Source organism: Phacochoerus africanus, chromosome 10, assembly GCF_016906955.1.
Source record: "Phacochoerus africanus isolate WHEZ1 chromosome 10, ROS_Pafr_v1, whole genome shotgun sequence".
NCBI classification, from domain to species: Eukaryota; Metazoa; Chordata; class Mammalia; order Artiodactyla; family Suidae; genus Phacochoerus; species Phacochoerus africanus.
In genome coordinates, this window is record NC_062553.1 from 71,217,070 (window position 1) to 71,236,757 (window position 19,688).

General features: G+C 43.5%; 2 protein-coding genes across 5 annotated transcripts in view; one reads left to right on the top strand and one right to left on the bottom strand.

The window, feature by feature from the left end:
* G3BP2 (G3BP stress granule assembly factor 2) overlaps positions 1–11,746 on the bottom strand; it is an 86,760-nt gene extending 75,014 nt beyond the window's left edge. The window contains exon 1 of the mRNA XM_047799356.1: positions 11,573–11,746. The gene's annotated coding sequence lies outside the window, so the exon portion shown is untranslated. The remainder of the gene's footprint in view (positions 1–11,572) is intronic.
* Positions 11,747–11,893: 147 nt separating this feature from the next.
* The window catches only part of USO1 (USO1 vesicle transport factor), an 88,987-nt gene continuing 81,192 nt past the window's right edge, over positions 11,894–19,688 (top strand). For 3 of the 4 annotated variants that reach the window (XM_047799350.1, XM_047799352.1, XM_047799351.1), the window contains exon 1: positions 11,928–12,179. In XM_047799350.1, the coding sequence (XP_047655306.1) occupies positions 12,114–12,179 (66 nt within the window). In that variant the 5' untranslated portion in view covers positions 11,928–12,113. Of the gene's footprint in view, positions 12,180–19,688 lie in introns of all 4 variants that reach the window. The other variant, XM_047799353.1, reaches the window with a different exon arrangement.

Consider the following 19,688-nt stretch of genomic DNA (forward strand, 5'->3'; position numbering starts at 1 on the left):
CCTGATATTGTCTCTGTGAGGATAGTGGGTTAGGGATCAGGCACAGCACAAGTTGCAGATTCGGCTGGGATCTGATGTTGCCGTGGCTGTGGCATCGTAAGCCAGCCGCTGCAGCTCCAATTTGATCCCTGGCCCAGGAACTTCTGTCTGCCACAAGTGCAGCCATAAAAAGAAAAACAAGGAGTTCCCATTGTGGCTCAGTGGCTAACAAATCCGACTAGGAGGTTGTGGGTTTGATCCCTGGCCTTGCTCAGTGGGTTAAGGATCCAGCGTTGCCGTAAGCTGTGGTGTAGGTTGCAGATGCAGCTCGGATCCTGCGTTGCTGTGGCTCTGGTGTAGGCCGGCAGCTACAGCTCCGATTCGACCCCTGGGAACCTCCATATGCCACTGAAGCAGCCCAAGAAAATGGCAAAAAAAAAAAAAAAGGAAAGAAAAAAGAAAAACAAGTTACAGGAGTAAAAGACTGGGGGATGGGTATCAGTGGATAGGTAACTTTTGACCTTGACCTTTCTCCTTCCTTCTTTCTAGATAAGGATGCAATGCTGGAGGTGAAGCAACCAGCTTATAACAACAAAGACAAAAGCTTCAAGCCAAGGATGGCAGAGCAGAAAGATTCTGGCTTAGATCCCAGAAAATATGTTTTAAGGCATTCCTTGGTTTTCTGTTGCCAGGCAGGGTAATCAAACCAATAGAGCAGAGTTAAGTTGAATTTGCCCAAGACCATATCATTCCAAAGTGGCACGATTAGAATGAAAACTCAGTTCTGTCTAGGTCTGCAAACAAAACATGCCTTTCTGGCCTATACCAGGCTGAATGAAGCCCAGGCTTTGCACTCCATGAAATCGGAGTAAGAATGTTGGCACTCCAGCATGAGACACACACAGGAGGGAACCTATAGCAAAGCCTGGCAGAGAAGACAGAGACTCAATGTTTGCTGAATCAGTGGTTCAGGAAACCAAGCACATCTGTTTTCGGTATTCTGTTATACAGAGCTATTTTTAAGTACTGAAAAAAAAAAAACAACCTATTTATGTGGGGGTAATACTCTAGCTGCGGATATTAGTCAGCAGTTTCATTCAGCTTCTTGGATCTCTCTTACCACTTTCTCCCCTTCCTCGATTTGCCTCTTCTCTCCTTCATAGAAGCCTAACCCCCTCTCTTTATCAATGAGCTCCTGCAACTCCATCTCCCCACAGCACGCCACCCCTCAAACAGAAGGAGGGGCTGAGAATGGATTTAGGCTCTCTGAACAAAGTGGCTCTCTCTTCTGGGGAAGGCAGGAGTTAGCCCAAAAGAAGGACCATCCTTCCTAAAATGGCAAGGAAAAATAAAAAACAGAGAGCCCACATCTCTGGCCAGAGCTGAGTAGCTACCAAGAGGCCAAGGTTCTCAAAGTTCCAGGCAGAAGAGTGAAAAACACAAGAAGGCAATGAATCCAGGCCTGACCAACCCATCAGACATGCAACTCTTCTGAAGTTGAAGCACACAGAAGAGCCTGAATCACTAATTCTATTATTTTATTAACACGACGGAGTTCCCGTCGTGGCGCAGTGGTTAACGAATCTGACTAGGAATCATGAGGTTGCGGGCTCGATCCCTGGCCTCGCTCAGTGGGTTAAGGATCCAGTGTTGCCGTGAGCTGTGGTGTGGGTCACAGACGAGCCTCGGATCCCGAGTTGCTGTGGGAACCTCCATATGCCATGGGAGCGGCCCTAGAAAAGGCAAAAAAAAAAAAAAGAAAGAAAGAAATGTTCCAAATATGTAGTTTCACTGATTTTTTTTTTTACTTTTTTTTTAATGGTAGCACCCGTGGAAGTTCCCAGGCTAGAGGTCGAATCAAAGCTGCAGCCCCCAGTCTACGCCACAGCCACAGCAACTTGGGATGCAAGCCACGTCTGCGACCTACACCATACCTCAGAGCAATGCTGGATCCTTAACCCACCAAACAAGGCCAGGGATCAAACCCCATCCTCATGGATACTAGCGAGATCCTTAACCCACTGAGCCACAACGGGAACTCCCTGATTTGTTTTAAATGGTAAGAATTTAGAGCTTTTTAAAAAAACAAAGGCCTTGATATTTATTATAACATGAAATAAGTACCCAATTACCAGTATAGTCATTTTGCTCTGACCCAGAAACTTGAAACAGACCTAGATAACAGCACCCTCACAGGAAGGCTGACCTATTGAGATCTTGGATTCTGAGCTATTTAGGAGGTTCCATGCACATACACGGGAGAGAGGGAGCAGTTTAAGGACTTGGATCTGGGTCACTTTGGGTCTCATAAACCATGGGCCTGCCTGAGAAAGGCCATGTGTGGATGGGGGTGTTGGAAGCAGGGAGAGAGCAGTGGGGAGAGTAAGCGGGAGCTCTTCTAGCTCTTTACCTGCGACTAGGGTAGTGTTTGAGATCCTGGACAAAGCAGCATCAGGATGGTCAAGTCAAAGAGAATAGTTTGCTCATATCTCATCTTTTCTGTTCCTCTGCCCATGGACTCCTGAGAGGCCAGTAGACAATTATGTCCACACCCAACTCCCTCTTCTTTCCTCAAACTGCATTCACCAGGTCTGGACTCTCCACCTAATCCACAAGTTACTAAGCCCAAGTATTCATCCAGTGTGTTTGTCCATCACAGGCCATTGGCTGCTTACAGTGCACATCTTTAAAGAAATGGAACTGCGGGAAGAGGGGGCCTTGGACCTTTTCAAACTGCACTGGCTTTGAAAAGTTCTGGTCCAGGTCCATTACCATTATGTGGGCCTGGAGGCCCAACCTACACTGACAGATTTTTCTCTGATCTCAAGAGACAGCCTATAGTCCCTTGCTTTTTTTTTTTTTTGGTCTGTCTTTTTAGGGCCCCACCCGAGGTATATGAAAATTCCCAGGCTGGGGGTTGAATTGGAACTGCAGCTGCCACAGCCACAGCAACGCAGGGATCCTGAACCCACTGCGCAAGGCCAGGGATCAAACCCACATCCTCATGGATACTAGTTGGGTTCATTACCACCAAGCCACATTGAGAACTCCCGTACACTCCCCTGCTCTTGAACTCACCTGGGCCACAGACTCAGGCAAATGAGATAGTTAGCTGCAACTTGCTCTAGGTCATGGACTGCTGGTGAAGGGGGCAATGACTCCATAATAAGTCATCTTAAGCTTCCAGGAAATCTTGGCATCACCCAGTAACATGAACTTCAAAAGACTTGGTCTAGCTGTGGAATGGGACAGTAAAAACTCCACCCTCATCCTGGCTATGCAGGACCTGCCTGTTCAGCTAGTTGGTGGGGATAGGGCAACACAGTTGGTGTGGAGAGGTGACAAATTCTCCACAGGGGGTAAAGGTGCCACAGCCTGCATCTGATCAATTTGTCCCTCAATAAACAATCTTACAAAAAAAAAATCCATTGGGGAGTTCTCTCCTGACACAGTGAGTTAAGGACCGGGCATTGTCACAACACTGGCTTGGGTTGCTGCTATGGTGTGGGTTCAGTCCCTGACCCAGGAACTTCTAAATACCGCAGGTACAGCCAAAACAAAAACCAAAAAATCCTCTGGAACTGAAAATGGGATCTCCTAATTTAGGTGTTTCATAAGTAACAATTCTCCTTATTGTATTTTCTGGAGAATGGAAACACACCTGGACTGTACTTTTTAAAAAGAGGGTGTAGATACAGCTGTTCTTACAGATATCAATCCAAAGCAATGTAAAATTACTTTTATTAAATGATGGAACATACCTTTCTAACCTTTTGCAGAGCAACAGAAGTGATACTAGCAAATGCTGGTGGCACTGCTGCAAAAACATTTTTCAAAAAAGTTGGCAAGGAGTCCCCATCGTGGCACTGCAGAAATGAATCCAACCAGGAACCATGAGATTGTGGGTCTGATTCTTGGCCTTGCTCAGTAGGTCAAGGATATGGCATTGCTATGAGCTGTGGTGTAGGCTGCAGCCACAGCTTCGATCCTGTGTTGCTGAGGCTCTGGTGTAGGCTGGCGGATATAGCTCTGATTGGATCCCTAGCCTGGGAACCTCCATATGCTACAGATGTGGCCCTAAAAAGGAAACAAACAAACAAACAAAACAAAAACAAACAAAAAAGCTGGCAAGCAGTTAAATCCATTGGGGTACATAGTGAGCCTCTACTGTTTTTCCTACCCTGATAAACTTTCTCCTGGCACAGTATTCTAGCCTTCCTTTGAAGAACAGTTTCCCCGTCCTTATGCCACATGCTTTGAGATGAGCGGAGGACTCCCACAGCTTGTTTTGGAGGTGGGGGTGTGCATCAAGGCCAATCAGAGCATCTCAAACCCTAGACTACAGGAGCTCGCCCAACACATGGGCATGTGCCCAATAAGACCCAATGAGTCATAAGAGGATTTTTGCTGGGATTCTAAGAAGAGTGAGAGGTTAGGAGCCAATAAGGTTTGAGTTGAGTACTATTATAGGACAGTATTTTTTTTTTTTTTTTTGGCCACGGCATTCATGGGATCTCAGTCTCCAGACTAGGGATAGAAACTGGGCCACAGTGGTGAAAGTGCCAAATCTTAACTACTAGACCACCAGGGAACTCCCTAGAGGATATTTAAAATGCTTGGTTACGAAATTGATGACACACGCCAAAGATATCTGGGTCTCCATTCTAACTTTTATTGCATACTTTTTTTTTTTTTTGTATTTTCTAGGGCCAAACCCACGGCATATGGAGGTTCCCAAGCTAGGGATCTAATCGGAGCTGCAGCTGCCGGCCTACACGACAGCCACATCAATGCCAGATCTGAGCCGCGTCTGTGACCTACACCACAGCCCATGGCAACGCCAGATCCTTAACCCACTGAGGGAGGCCAGGGATTGAACCCACAACTTCATGGTTCCTAGTCGGATTCGTTCACCACTGAGCTGCGATGGGAACTCCTATTGCATACTTTTATTTCATACCTGTTTCATGTACTACAGTACTACACACAGTAAAGCAATTAACTAATAAATGACAACCACATGAGACGGATACTACTTTGTTCTCAAACGGAGAAGGAATTGGCATCCTGGATCTAGAGCATGTGAGATTACTTGACTATTTCAAGTCCTTGCCTTGGAAGGTGTTTCACGTCTCTGAAGAAAGGTGGCTGTCCACCATTTTTGCCTCTAAATCTTTTTTTTTTTTAAATGAAATAGAAAGTATAAAGAAATGAAATCATGGAGTTCCCGTCATGGCTCAGTGGTTAATGAAACCGACTAGGAACCATGAGGATGTGGGTTCAATCCCTGGCCTCGCTCAGTGGGTTAAGGATCCGGCATTGCCATGGGCTGTGGCGTAGGTTTCAGATGTGGCTTGGATCTGGTGTTGCTATGGCTGTGGTGTAGGCCGGCGGCAATAGCTCCAATTAGACCCCTAGCCTGGGAACCTCCATATGCCATGGGTGCGGCCCTAAAAAGCAAAATAAATAAGTAATAAAGAAATGAAATCAATCAAATGGAACAGGATGAAGGCCCCAAACCCTGTTTTTTGCACACTCCTCTTTCAAGGAATTCCCAGGGCCTTAAAAAAAAAAAAAAAAAAAGTGTGTGTGTGTATTTATTTATTTATTTTAATGGCCACACCCAAGACATATGGAGGTTCCCAGGCCAGGGACTAAATCTGAGCTGGCAGCTACAACCTATGCTGCAGCTCTGGCAATGCTAGATCCTTTAACCCACTGTGCTGGGCCAGGGAGCGAACCCGTGCCTCTGCAGTAATCCCCTGCGCCACAGTGGGAATTCACTAAAAATATTTTAAAGGCACTTCATGGAACATAAGAAAGGATGAAGAATACCTCTTCTCGCATGCAACAATTTACAAGATTGATTAAAGGGGAAAAAGGTATAGAACAGTGTGTATGACGTGCTAACATTTATTTGTGTGATTAAAAGAGACTACATACACATACATGTATACCCAGAGATAAAGAAGAAATGTTTATATTAATTGCCTAGATAGCCAAGGAACAATAGAGACTTTTTTTTTTTTTTTGCTAAATACCCTTTTGTAATTTATGTAAATGTATTACCTTTCTTTTTTTTCTTTTTCTTTTTTTTGGCTTTTTGCCATTTCTTGGGCCGCTCCCACAGCATATGGAGGTTCCCAGGCTAGGGGTCAAATCGGAGCTGTAGCCGCCGGCCTACGCCACAGCCACAGCAACTCGGGATCCAAGCCATGTCTGCAACCTATACCACAACTTACGGCAACACTGGATCCTTAACCCACTGAGCAAAGCCACGGACTGAACCCGCAACCTCATGGTTCCTAGTCAGATTCGTTAACCACTGAGCCACGACGGGAACTCCTGTATTATCTTTCTTAAAAGGAAGGAGAAGATGTCTTCGATGATGACAACAACTGCATTAATGTAATGAATTTCAAATCGAAGTGGGCTGGTCACTGGGAGTTTGAGATGGTTCTCCCAGTGGGATGCTATCTGATCCTAAAAATTCATATTGTTTCTTCCACAGACATTTATCTTTACTTATGACTAAGTGTCAAATTATTAAGTTGATCATCAAAAGCCAAGAAAATATTCATAAACTTAGTTAATAAAATTTTCTGAGGACCCCGATTCAGACTCTCTTGAGGAAATCTGGCTTCTAAGCAATGCAACAACACTGCAGAATTTCTGCTCCATGTATACAAGCTGAAAGTGAGCATTACCTCATTTGGAGAGTTCATTTACCTACCAGAGAGCTACCAAGTGCTGACGATGTGTCAGATAATGTGCTTAAGAACCAAAGAGAGAAAAAGTTACGAAGGGACCAAAATTCCCACCCTTAGGGGTTTAGTGATGGTGGGGAAATATACAATAAGCAAGAAAAAGATGCAAAATACATACTCTATTGCATTAATCCTACAACCAGCATTTCTTCACATTTTATGAACCTAGAGTTAGGGTGCATCTTTTGGTCGATGGCATGTTACAAACAGCAGGGTTTGGTTTTGTTTTTCTCTGAGGTATACCTGATGGTGTCTTGGATCTAATGAAATACGAGAAAATAATATATATGTGAGAATAACGTATCAGATTGATAAGTGCTACAGAGAAAAATACAAGCAGAGGGAGGAGTATGAAGAGGGTGCCACTTACAACAGTCAGAAGAGACCCAAGCAACATTGGAGCTGATTTAAATAAGGTGAGGGGGTGAGCCATTTCTCCACAGTGGGTAGCGTAGCAAGCACCCCCAGTACAAGAACAAATGCAAAGGCCACGAGGGAAAAGCAAATTTCAGAAACATAAGGAAACCAGTGCTGCTGGAATGGAGGAAATAAAAGCAGGAGATGAAGTCAGTCTGACAACGGAGAGGCCAGATGACCAGAGGGGTTTATAGTCTACTTTTCTATTTAGTGCATGATCACGGTCTTGAGTCGAGAAAGGTTCGACAGAGCAGTATATAAGAACACAGGCTTTGGCCCCAGACTGCCAATTTATGTCCCAGCTCTGCCACTTCTAGCTGTATGACATCAGCAAGTTACTCTCTGGGCCTGTTTCACCACCTGAAAAATGGAGCTAATAAAACTACAAACCTAAAAAAACAAACAAACAAACAAAAAACCCCAAAAAACAAAAAACTACAAACCTCATAAGGTTGTTGAGAGGATTAGGTAAATTATTTTATGTAAAGCCCTTGGAATAGTTAGACTCTAGCAAAGGAAGAGCACAAATATGTTTGATATTGTTATTGTTGATTTATGGATTTCGACTGCTGCATCATCATTATCAATTTCTTTTGCTGTGTGTTGTTTGGCTAACAGATAGTAATGCATAATTCTATCAACAATATTTTTGAACCCTGATCTTCCAGTAACTAGTCTTTAAAAACCTGTACGTGATATATTTCAAACACAAATTATCACCTCCACTCATCCTCCTGAGCAGATATGGACAACACTCCACCACATCACCGCCACCCTCGACCAAAGAACAATCTTACACAATGATGTTCTGTTGCTATTGATGAGTCTGCCGCTAGAAAGTAAGAAAGGGTGGGGAAAGTGGACCACTAAAGTGAGCGGCTGAACCAGGGGATTGTAAGGAAGCAACTTTAAAAATCAATTTCTGGAGTTCCCGTCGTGGCTCAGTGGTTAACGAATCCAACTAGGAACCATGAGGTTTCGGGTTCAATACCTGGCCTCACTCAGTGGGTTAAGGATCTGGCGTTGCCATGAGCTGTGATGTAGGTCACAGACGTGGCTCGGATCTGGCACTGCTGTGGCTCTGGCATAGGCCGGCAGCTACAGCTCCAATTGGACCCCTACTCTGGGAAGCTCCACATGCCTCAGGTGCGGCCCTAGAAAAGACAAAAGACAAAAAATAAAATAAAAATCAATTTCAAACCAATGAATTTCATGAGCTGCTCTGCTGTCAGAAAAAAAAATCATTTTTATTTACCCCATGTTACAATTTTGGTTTTGGGGGGTTTTATTTATTTATTTATTTATTTTTAATTTTCCTTCTACTTGTATTTTTACTTTATTTTTATTAATGATTTTTATTTTTCCCATTATAGCTGGTTTACAGTGTTGTTGTTGTTGTTGTTTCCTTCTTTTTAGGGCCACACTTGCAGCATATGGAAATTCTCAGGCTAGGGGTCGAATCAGAGCTGCAGCTGATGGTCTACTCCATAGCCACAGCAAGGCCAGATCCGAACTGTATCGGCTACCTACACTGCAGTTTGCAGCAACTCCAGATCCTTAACCCACTGAGTGGGACCAGAGATCAAACCCATATCCTCATGGACACTAGCCAGGTTCTTAACCCACTGAGCCACAATGGGAACTCTGTAACTTTTCTCTCTCTCCTTTTTTCCCCCTTTTTGGCTGCACCCCCAGCATATGGAAGTTCCTGGGCCAGGGATCATATCCAAGCCACATCTGCAGCAATGCTAGCTCTTTAACCCACTGTGCCAGGCTGGGGATGGAACTGGCAATGCCACAGAGACAGGCCACATCATTAACCCTCTGTGCCTTAGCAGGAACTCTGCGATTTTGAACTATATAATGGCATTCCTTTTTTTGGCCGTGCCTGTGGCATGTGGAAGTTCCCAGGCCAGGGATCGAACCTGTGCTGCAGTTTCAGCCTGCACCACGGCTGCAGCAACACCAGATCCTTAACCCACTGCACCACAAAGGAACTTCCTCATGGCATTCTTATACTGAATGTTTATAGATTTATGCAAGTGAGAAGTATAATGGCATTAAGTCAGGCAGTCACATTTTTTTTTTCACTTTTTCTCTTCCTTTATTTAAGAAATGGTTCTTGAGCATTTGCCATATTAAAGGAATTATGCTAGATGATTAAAGGGTACAAATAGGAATAAGACACGGTCCCTGACTTTTCTCTATAAAAATCACTGGAAGTGGATTTGCATGTAATCTCCTTTCTCTTTTGAGTCCCTTCCATGGCTGCTCTGTAATGATGTCTCTGCTCCCCTTTCAGACCCCCAACTGGGAGAAAAATTAGCCACTGTACCCTCTCTGCCTCTTCTTGACCCTGGAAGCATCGAGTAGCTCCATCTTTTCTCAGACATCAGGAGAAAGGCAAGACTATGAGGTCAAGGGGAAGTCTGGGGGCTCCACACTCATCTCCTCTGTACCAAACCGTCCATCCTTCCTAACCAGGGGGGGACTAGAGAAGAAAAACAGGTCAAATGACGGGAAGACTCAGTACACTGTTAGTGACTTACTACACTCAAAATTTAAAACAAAGCAGGGCATTTTGAAAAGGCAGGTGACTTAAAACAATTCTGCTAAAATGTCAAGGTGCTTTTTATTACCAAATAATGCATGTTAAGAGACACTCATAAGCCCCACTCCATCTCAGAGTTGTATCCCTGATAATGGGGTAGAGTGAGGTCCAGGGAGGAGGTGAGGAGAGGCTCAGGGAGGAGTGAGGCTGAGGGACTGAGTGAAGTTCTTTGCTCATATTACTTGGTAATAAAAATGCTGAGCATTTATCGGTTACTTTTCTTAGGCTGCAACAAAATGCCCCATGGAAAATGGCTGAAGCAAAATGTCAAGTGTCTGGTTTTGAAGCAGAGGACAATGCTTTGTGTACAGTATTTTTGGCAGCATGATCTCCCCCACTCTCCAAGTCACCCAGGCTTATAACCCTGGCCCTAGGAAAGGAAACTGCACGGCAGCCTTTGTGATATGGGTTATCTACAATCCCACTGTACTTACGGCTGCAAAAAGAACCTCTCCTCCTCAGCATAATATTCATATATCCTTTAATATTTTCTTCATGTATCCACCAATACCACCTTTTATAGGACACTGCTAAGCCACAGAGACATAAAAATGAATAAAATAGCTGTGCCCTTAATAGTCCACTTCAACAAGCATTTACTGAGAGCTTCCCACCTATTAACACCTGCAAAGTGCTAGCATATACCTATGTATCTGGATTTCAGGGAAAGCTTTCAGAAGATGCCAGAATTAGGTCTTAAGGAACTAGCAAGAGTTTCCTTGAAGAAGTGGAGGGAGGGAAGGATATATCCAGGCAGGTATCAGAAGTACACGGGGGAGGCAGAAGCTAAAAAAATAGGCAAGAGTCAGAACACAATAGGCCTGTATACCAACCTAAGGAGTTTGGATTTTATCATGGTGAGAATCGGCAACAATTGGAGGATATTAAGAAGAGGACCAACATGCATAGATGTTTTGTCATTGGTAGGCTCACCCAGGCAAAGACTGGTGACTGAACTGGAAGGAAGCCATGCCCTGAATGCAGACAAACTAGTTAGGAAGCTATTGCCATGATCTTGGTGAAAAATGATGAGAACATAAACTATGTCAGAGGCAGAGAGGATGGAGAGCAGGGACCTATTTGAGAAATATTCTATAAATAGAGTGATAGGACTTGACTGCAGGACATGTGTGGGTGAAACCCAGAGTTCCAGATTCCTCTCAGCTTCCTCCTTCTAGCTTAGGCAATGCTTTGGAGAGCAGTACTAAGGAGTGGGGCCGGGCACATAGAAGATGCAGATTGATTTTTTTTCTGTCTTTAAGGGAGGCTGGGGAGACCTGCAGTTGGAGGGGTGTATGAATCAATCAGCTAACTGGACCCTGCGCTTTTTAGGTTCAAGACATTTACGAGACCACTCCATAAGCATGTGTACCTGGCACTCTCATTTCGAAAGAAACAAGGCATGACGATTTGAAAAATGACATTTTTATGTTAAAAAAAACAACACTGAAAATATAGGGTTTAGAGTTAATAAAACATCATACTACTAGCTGCCAGTCTGACACTGCAGATCAATGTATTTCCTCTAGTAAGCTAAAGATAGGTTTTCGCTTCACACCACTTGAAAAGAGCGGTGTACCTGGTGCTTAGATCCAGGAATTCCTTTTAGCGGGTTTAAGAGCAAGAGCTGAAAAATGCGCCCTCCCGTGGTAGTGGAATGAGGGGGTTCTGGCACCCTTTCTACCACCAAACAAAGCCCTGTAAAGAAATGCAATTTATGGGGATGAGAAGGCCACAACGCTGGTACCGCTACACCGCAAAACCAGAATGAACCCTCCCAGGCGTCGGGACCCCTTACCTGTCACGTCGGCCGAAGGTAAATTTCACTTTCGACTCAACAAAATACGACTCCTGATTTGACAGCCTACAGTAAACCCCGCTCGGTGACAATTAAAAACCCTGCAAGCCAAAACGCGTACACTACTCGGATCCTCTCCAGCCGGCAGGGCCGGGCTCCGACCACGTGGGTGGTTGAGGCCAGCAGAAGCCACCCGCGAAGGGCGGGAGTAGGAGGCGTGTCCCTGCGGAAGGAGGCGGGCCCTGCGCAGTGGGCGGGGCTTGACGACCCCGGGCTGCGGGCCTCCTCTCGCCTACTTTCCCCCTTTGCCTTCGCCCTTCGAGCCGCCACGTAATGCCACGTCCCCGCGCATGCGCATCTCGACTGGTGGCGGCGGCTGTTTCCGGGCTTAGGGGGCTGGAGCGGCCGCCGAGCAGGAGGCGGTGGTGGCGGCGGCCGCGGAGTGCAGAGTGCGGGCTCGGAGGCCAGGCCCAGCGGAGACCAGAGGAAGTTATCTTTTTTTTCCCGAAGGGGTAGGCAGAGCCGGTGGCTGAACGGCAAGATGAATTTCCTCCGCGGGGTTATGGGGGGTCAGAGTGCCGGACCCCAGCACACAGAAGCCGAGACGGTGAGAGGAGCGACGGGTCCGGGACTTGGGAAGGGTCCGGGCAGGAACCGGGACGGAGGACTTGGGGCCCGGGAGGTCACCTCCCGCGCCCCGCTGTGGGCGGGGAGTCCACACGCCGCCTCCCCCTTTGCCGGCGTGCCTCCCCTTCCTCTGCCGAAACCCCCGAGTTATATTCCCTCACGCCCCCAGCGCAGCCACCAGCGCAGCGGCTCGGCCCTGCTGACAGCAGCTGCGCCCGAAGCTCCGCAGGCCGCTTGGTGGTGGTCCGAGGGTGATAGCGCCCGGGAAGTGATTGATCCAGGGCAGAGGTGGCCTGACCTGTCTCCCGCGCCCCTCGGGCCTGCCCCTCCCGTTGCGCCAGTGTCTCCACTGGCAGTGAGGAACCTAAAGTCCAGCTCTGTCCTTCGCAGTTTGATATGGGCTTTGGGGAGGACTGCAAGAAGGTTTAAAACCCAGCTGTTGACTGGAGCAAGTGGCTAAGAATAATACGATAGTTTGGGGCACAAAGCCACCTGCCCCTGTCCCTTCAGCTGGAGAGACCGGTCGTTCTGCCGGGTGTTATTAGTCCGGACCCTGTTTCAGGCTCACCCAAATGCTTAGGAAACACTAGCCCGGACGTTGTAGGGATCTTTCGCGTTCAGTCCGCTTTGGGAACACATTTCCTTTTCACTCACCCCATTCAGAAGTCTGAACTCGTGGTGACATGATTTGCAGCGTCTCTTTTAACAAATTGTGCGCTCCTGCACACAGTAGTTGTTAAGTTGGTTCTATTTTAGGTTTAGGAAGTTTGGTTAATGTCTGTTAGAAAAGCGTGTATATGACATTTTTTTTAAGACGCTTTTACGTTGAGGGTAATTTTAGATCTCCCCCAAAAGTGACAAAGTATGACATTTTTAAGGTAAACTTTGGGTAGTGTTCATAGACATGACCTGGTCGTCTGCAAACATGTCCTGTGTTGATGGGATCCTCAGGGGTAAAATAGTAGCATTCATTTGTCAAGCTTGTGCTGGGTATTGTGCTCTTTCAAGTTTACATTCTCCTTAAGCCCCTAACCTCCCTGCTAGATGGGTGATAGTATCCTCACTTTACAACCGAAGAAATGAGGGTTAGAGAGGTGTAGTAACTTGACCCAGGTCACACTGCTAAGAACGGAGCCAGGATTCAACCAGGGTTTGCCTTGCTGGTGCCATGTTTTAAAACTTATATAGGAATTTTAGAAATTTATACTCTTAAAGTTAACCTCACGAAATCTGAGTTAGAACTGTTTAAAGCGGGAGCTGAAAGCTGGTGAATCTGTTTTCCCTCATGTGAAAATCAGGGGCTTCCACATATACACACACACACAAACTGATATTCAGCTTCTCTAGTCCACCCCCACATGGCTATAGCAAAGCAACTGAGTGGCCCTGTTAGAAGACTGTGCTGGAATTCTCTTGTGGCTCAGCAGGTTGAGGACTCAGTGCTGTCATTCAGCTGCTCTGGTCCTGCTGTTGGTATAGGTTCTGTCCCTGGCCCAATTGAAGGTGGGGCCAAAAAAGAAAGAAAAGGCTATGATCTCTCCAGGTTATCATTGTCACAGCCCACCTCTTCAGCTTGTGTTCATTTGTTTTATCTGTCTGATATTTTTGTTTGAGGCACCGAGTTTTAAAATGTGGCTTATTAGAGCTTGCTTTGGAGTTAGAGCTTGATTTGAATCCTTGCCTTCCACCCCTAATTGCCTTGAATCGGAGGCAAGAGACAGCCCATACCCTATGAGTAAAATAAGGAAAATGCCTACTCTGATGGGTGTGATGAAGATTAAGTGAAATAAGAAATAGAAAGAGCCTGGCACTTAGTATGTGTTCAGTAGAGGCTAGATTTTTTATTTCATGTTTTAGGGAAAGACTACTCTTTCTTTTTTGTTATAGTTAACCTTGTCACAATGATTTCTATACAAAAGATGATGTATAATTAATTGATTATAGGATGATAAAACCGAAAGGCCTTTTGCGCATTATCTAGGTTGAACCCCCTCATGTTACAAGTTAGGAAACTGAGGCACAGAGCACTAAAGCAACTTGTACAGTATTGCAGAGCCGAGACTGGAACACTTTGACCTTGCCATAGTGAATAGAACAACAGAGCTTTTACATTGTGATTTCAAAGTGAACCTTGCATATCACTTGTGTATCTTGTCCACATAAACTAAAATGAAAGTGGGGGGTCCTTGTTCTTGCCTAACTTTGAACAGGTATACTCAAAACTGGAAAACTAATGTGTTCTGAAAAGAAGTAATAGTTACTTGAGTTATTGTATGAATAAAATTTATTTCACCATTTTAGTCAGTCAGAAACAATAATTGGTACAAGGAGTCATGGATTACTAATTTAGAAGTATTTATAGAGCACCAGCAGAGTATGTTGGTACAATATTAAGTCTTTTAATTGGTGATGTGATGTAACCTGGATATTCCAGTTGTCCAAGCTTAGAATTTCTGATTTATATATTATCAGTTAGTATTTTGCAGGTTTTTCCATTTGTGCAAAATTAAATTATTTTCATTGTGGTTTTACATCTTTTTTGCTTTTCTCATCTTTTTCCAGTGAAAAGCCTCTTTTCCTTGTCTAAATTCTACCCCTCCTTTAAATCCATCATGGATGACATCCCTAATTTGCACCCCTTATTTCTTTCCCCCACCAATTTGCAGATAAATCTCTCTCCCCTTTGAGCCATCTTCACATTTTAGCTAGATTGTGCATTTCTTAGGCTTTCTACCATTTTCTACCCCTTAAACTTGTCCCATCTCGTCTAGACTCTTAAGCATCTTTAGGGTGGTGTTCATATGTTTGTTTTTTTCTTTTTAGGGCTGCACCCGAGGCACATGGAGGTTCCTAGGCTAGGGGTCGAATCGGAGTTACACCTATAGGCCTACACCACAGCCACAGCAACGCCAGATCCAAGCCATGTCTTCGACCTATACCACAGCTCACGGCAACACAGGATCCCCGACCCACTGAGTGAGGCCAAATTTCGAACCCACGTCCTCATGGATATTAGTTGGATTCATTTCCGCTGTGCCACAGTGGGAACTGCCGTGCATTTTAATCTTTGTTTTTCCATAGTAGTACTCAATAATTATTTGTCAAATGATTAATCATAGTGTTATGAAAGAAATCACAGATCTGTAATCATAGCAGCTTACGAATTACTAGGTGCTGAAACAATACTTCTTAAAGACTATAGGAATCAAAAGTTCTGGAATGATTGAAATTAATTATGTCATACTTTTTACTTAAAGGATTTTTCAGATTTGCTGTGCTTTGACTGCTTTCCTGCTTTTTCTTAACTAAAGTGTCTTCTAAATGTGTGAGTTGCGTTACTGATTGCATAGTACCTAGCATTTCATGCTTCTAGTTAAGAGTAACTTTGGAATGGTATTAAGATGTTTTTCAGAAACAAAGTAATAAATATTTATGTTTGTATCATCCAGTAGTCAATAATTCTGTACAGTTTGGAATATTTTATGTCTAGAATTTCATTTGCATTAAATCTTTCATATTGTAGAATTAAACGCTTTTTTTTTTTTTGTCTTTTTGCTATTTCTTGGGCCGCTCCCGCGGCATATGGAGGTTCCCAGGCTAGTAGGGGTCAAATTGGAGATGTAGCCACCGGCCTACGCCAGAGCCACAGCAACGCAGGATCCGAGCCGCGTCTGCAACCTACACCACAGCTCACGGCAACGCCGGATCGTTAACCCACTGAGCAAGGGCAGGGACCGAACCCGCAACTTCATGGTTCCTAGTAGGATTCGTTAACCACTGCGCCACAACGGGAACTCCTCAAACGCTTTTTAATTAGATTTTTTTCTTCAGTAGACAGAGGCACTGATTTCTGATGACTGAAGCCTCCTTGGCCTTAGCATACTTTGCTAGGTCCAAATAAACACTAGTAGTGAAAATCCTACTCATTCTTTAAAGTGCTCAGGCATCCTTAATTCTCCATCTACCTTCCAATTAATACCTTTTTAAAAAGTGAGTTTCTTGAAAATCCCAAGAGGAGCGTTAACTACATTTGATGATAAATCGTGGAAGGGGGCAGTTTCTCTTCTCAAATTGTATCTCAAGGCATGAAAGTTGCAAATTCCAGGAAAAGTATGCAGAATTTCTATACTGCTAAAACACCTCTTTTTATTTTAATTATTTATTTTTTGCTTTTTAGGGCTGAATCTGGGGCATATGGAGGTTCCCAGGTTAGGGGTTGAATCATCGCTATAGCTGCCAGCCTAACCACAGCCACAGCAATGCAGGATCCAAGCCTAGCCTGCGACCTACACCACAGCTCATGGCAACACCAGATCCTTAACCCACAGAGCGAGGCCAGGGATCAGACCTGCATCCTCATGGTTACTAGTCGGATTCGTTTCCACTGCGTCACAGCAGGAACTCCAAGGCATCTCTTTTTAGATCAGACTTTGGTCAGCTGGTTGAAAAAGCAAAAGGGCTAACAATATGGACACAGCTGTAGTTTCTTTTAATAAAAATTATTATTAAGGAATGGGCAGTTAGATTTAGGCATAGTTTCGGTTTAGTCAAGCACATTATATACCACGTTACTATAAATGTGTAACCTGAAACTCCTATATTTGGATTCATGTTTCATATTCTACATTAATAACCAGGTCAATGTTGTAAGCAGTATGGGTTTTTTTCTCTCTTAACTCTTATAATAACGGTGTCAGGGAAAGCGTAATGATTTGTGTTTTGATCACTTCTATACCCAGCCAAAAATATCTCTTATATTCTTTTTAAGTTGTGACTGTTGAAAACTACATGGCTTTTTTGGAGGTTAATTATGGAGATTATTTGTATCATTTAAAATTTACATATCAAAGTGTGTTCCAAAGAATGTGAGTAGATGTAGATGTACTTAAAAGGATTTTGTTACTAGAGAAGTGTATCCTGTGATGGTCAAAAACAAAGCAAAAAAACCTAAGATTTATACAAGGTTTATTGAATAGGCACTGTTTTCAGATATTTTCAAGATGGAGATATAAAGTAAGTTATTTTTGCCAAATCTAATTAATCATTAATTAATCATCCTTTTTCTTTTTCCAAGAAACCTTGTAGGTCTAGTGTTCTGAAGAAAATATTTTGGGTAAAATATATCCCAGAGGATATATGTGTGTGTGTCTCTTTTTTTTTAGGGCCACACCCACAGCATATGGAAGTTCACAGATTAGAGGTTGAATTGGAGTTAAAGCTGCAGGCCTACGCCACAGCAATGCCAGATCCAAGCTGCATCTGTGACCTTACACTGCAGCTCACATTAACTGACCAGATCCTTAACCCACTGAGTGAGGCTAGGGATTGAACCCACATCTTCATGGATACTAGTTGGGTTCTTTTCTGCTGAGCCACAACAAGAACTCTTAGATTTATATATTTGAGCATATTTATCTCACTTTTTCATGAATAATACTGTTTATAGTGTTCTACAGCTTATCTTTTTCATTGATTGATATGTCTTAAAGGTCTTTGTATAATAAAACAGAGCTGCTTTATTAGAATTATTTAAAATACTAGATCTTAGTTTTTATTTTATTATTTTTTTAAATTTATTTTTATTTATTTTTTATTTTTTATTTTTTGGTCTTTTCTAGGGCTGATTCCCGCAGCATATGGAGGTTTCCATCCTAGGGATCGAATCAGAGCTGTAGCCGCTGGCCTATGCCACAGCCACAGCAACACGGGATCCTAGCTAAGTCTGCAGCCTACACCAGAGCTCATGGCAATGCCGGATCCTTAACCCACTGAGCGAGGCCAGGGATTGAACCCGCAACCTTCTGGTTCCTAGTTGGATTCGTTAACCACTTTGCCATGACAGAAACTCCCAGATTTTTATTATAGTTGATTTATAGTGTTCTATTTCCGCTGTACACCAAAATGGCCCAATCATACATATATGTATATGTATATGTGTGTGTGTGTGTGTATATATATATATATATATATATATATATATATATATATATATACACATTTGTTTCTCATTATCTTCTGTCATGTTCTATCATAAGTGATTGGATATAGTTCCCTGTACTATACAGTAGGACCTCACTGCTGATCCATTCTAAATGTAATAGTTTGCATCTACTAACCCCAAACTCCCAGTACATCCCACTCCTCCCACCTTGGCAACCACAAGTCTGTTCTCCATGTTCATGAGTTTGTTTCTTTTCTGTAGACAGGTTAATTTGTGCCATATATTAGATTCCACATAGAAGTTATATCATATGGTATTTGTCTTTGTTTTTCTGACTTACTTTGCTTAGTGTGAGAGTCTTGATTTCCATCCATTAGTTGTTTTTCTTAGTCATGCTATACTCTCCTCTAATAGACTATAAAAGCATCTTGATTACTGGATCCATGTCTTATTCATCATTGCATTTATCTCTCAGAGCATCTAATACCTAGTTAACGTAGTATGAATTAGTTTAAATACTGCTGTCTCTTAAGTTTTTCCTTACCACCCCTTTCTGGTCCTTCTCAAAACTATTCTGGGTTAAATTTTACTCATATATATTTTTTCTCTTTACAACTTTTTTTTGTTAATATAGAGTATTCTGTTGTTTAATGCAAGAATCACAAACTCAAATCCCAATAGTGTCAGTTGGGTAATAACATCATTGTTCAGTGAAACAGGTCATTAGAGAAGACAGCAGAGACCTGGGATGAAACTGGAACCTGCACATTCTGCCTTGTCAGTGTAGCTAGTGCTCAGCCTCAGCTGTCTTGTTGCTCAGAGCCACCTAACCCTCATGGTTAAACACTTCAGCTGCTTGGCTTTGAATTCATCCCACCACTTACTAGTTCTGTGAAACTTGGACAGGTCATTTACTCACTCTGCCTCTGTTGCCTTCTCTAAAATGTGAAAAGTTATAGTGCCTATTAATAGGATTTTGGTTCAGATTAAATGAATTAAAAAATATAAAGAGAAGTCCCCCGGTGCCTAATGGTTAAGGATCTGGCATTGTCACTGCTATGGCATGGGTTAGATCTCTAAACCAGGAACTTTCACCTGACACAGGCATGGCCAAAAGAAAAAAAATATAAAGAACTGCGGAACATAGCTGGCACACAGTAGATGCTATATATGCCATATTTTAGCATTTCTGTGATATACCTTAGCATTTGAGCATCTCTGAAATCAGGTTGCATCTTGTAATTACTAATTGGTGGCGTTTCTTTTTTCTTGGCAATATATTAGAAAAAATGGTAGCTCTTATAATTGATGGATTCTTAAGTTGTATGCAATACATTGTTAGCTACTATTAGCTATCAGGAAGATTATTTTCAGGAAAAGGTAGAAATCTTGATTTTGGCGGCGGGGGGGGGGGCGGGCAGGGAGTGGAGCATACCCTTGGCATATGGAAGTTCCCAGGCTAGGGGTCTAATCAGAGCTGTAGCCACAGCCACAGCAATGTGGGATCGGAGCCATGTCTGTGACCTACACCACAGCTCACAGCAATGC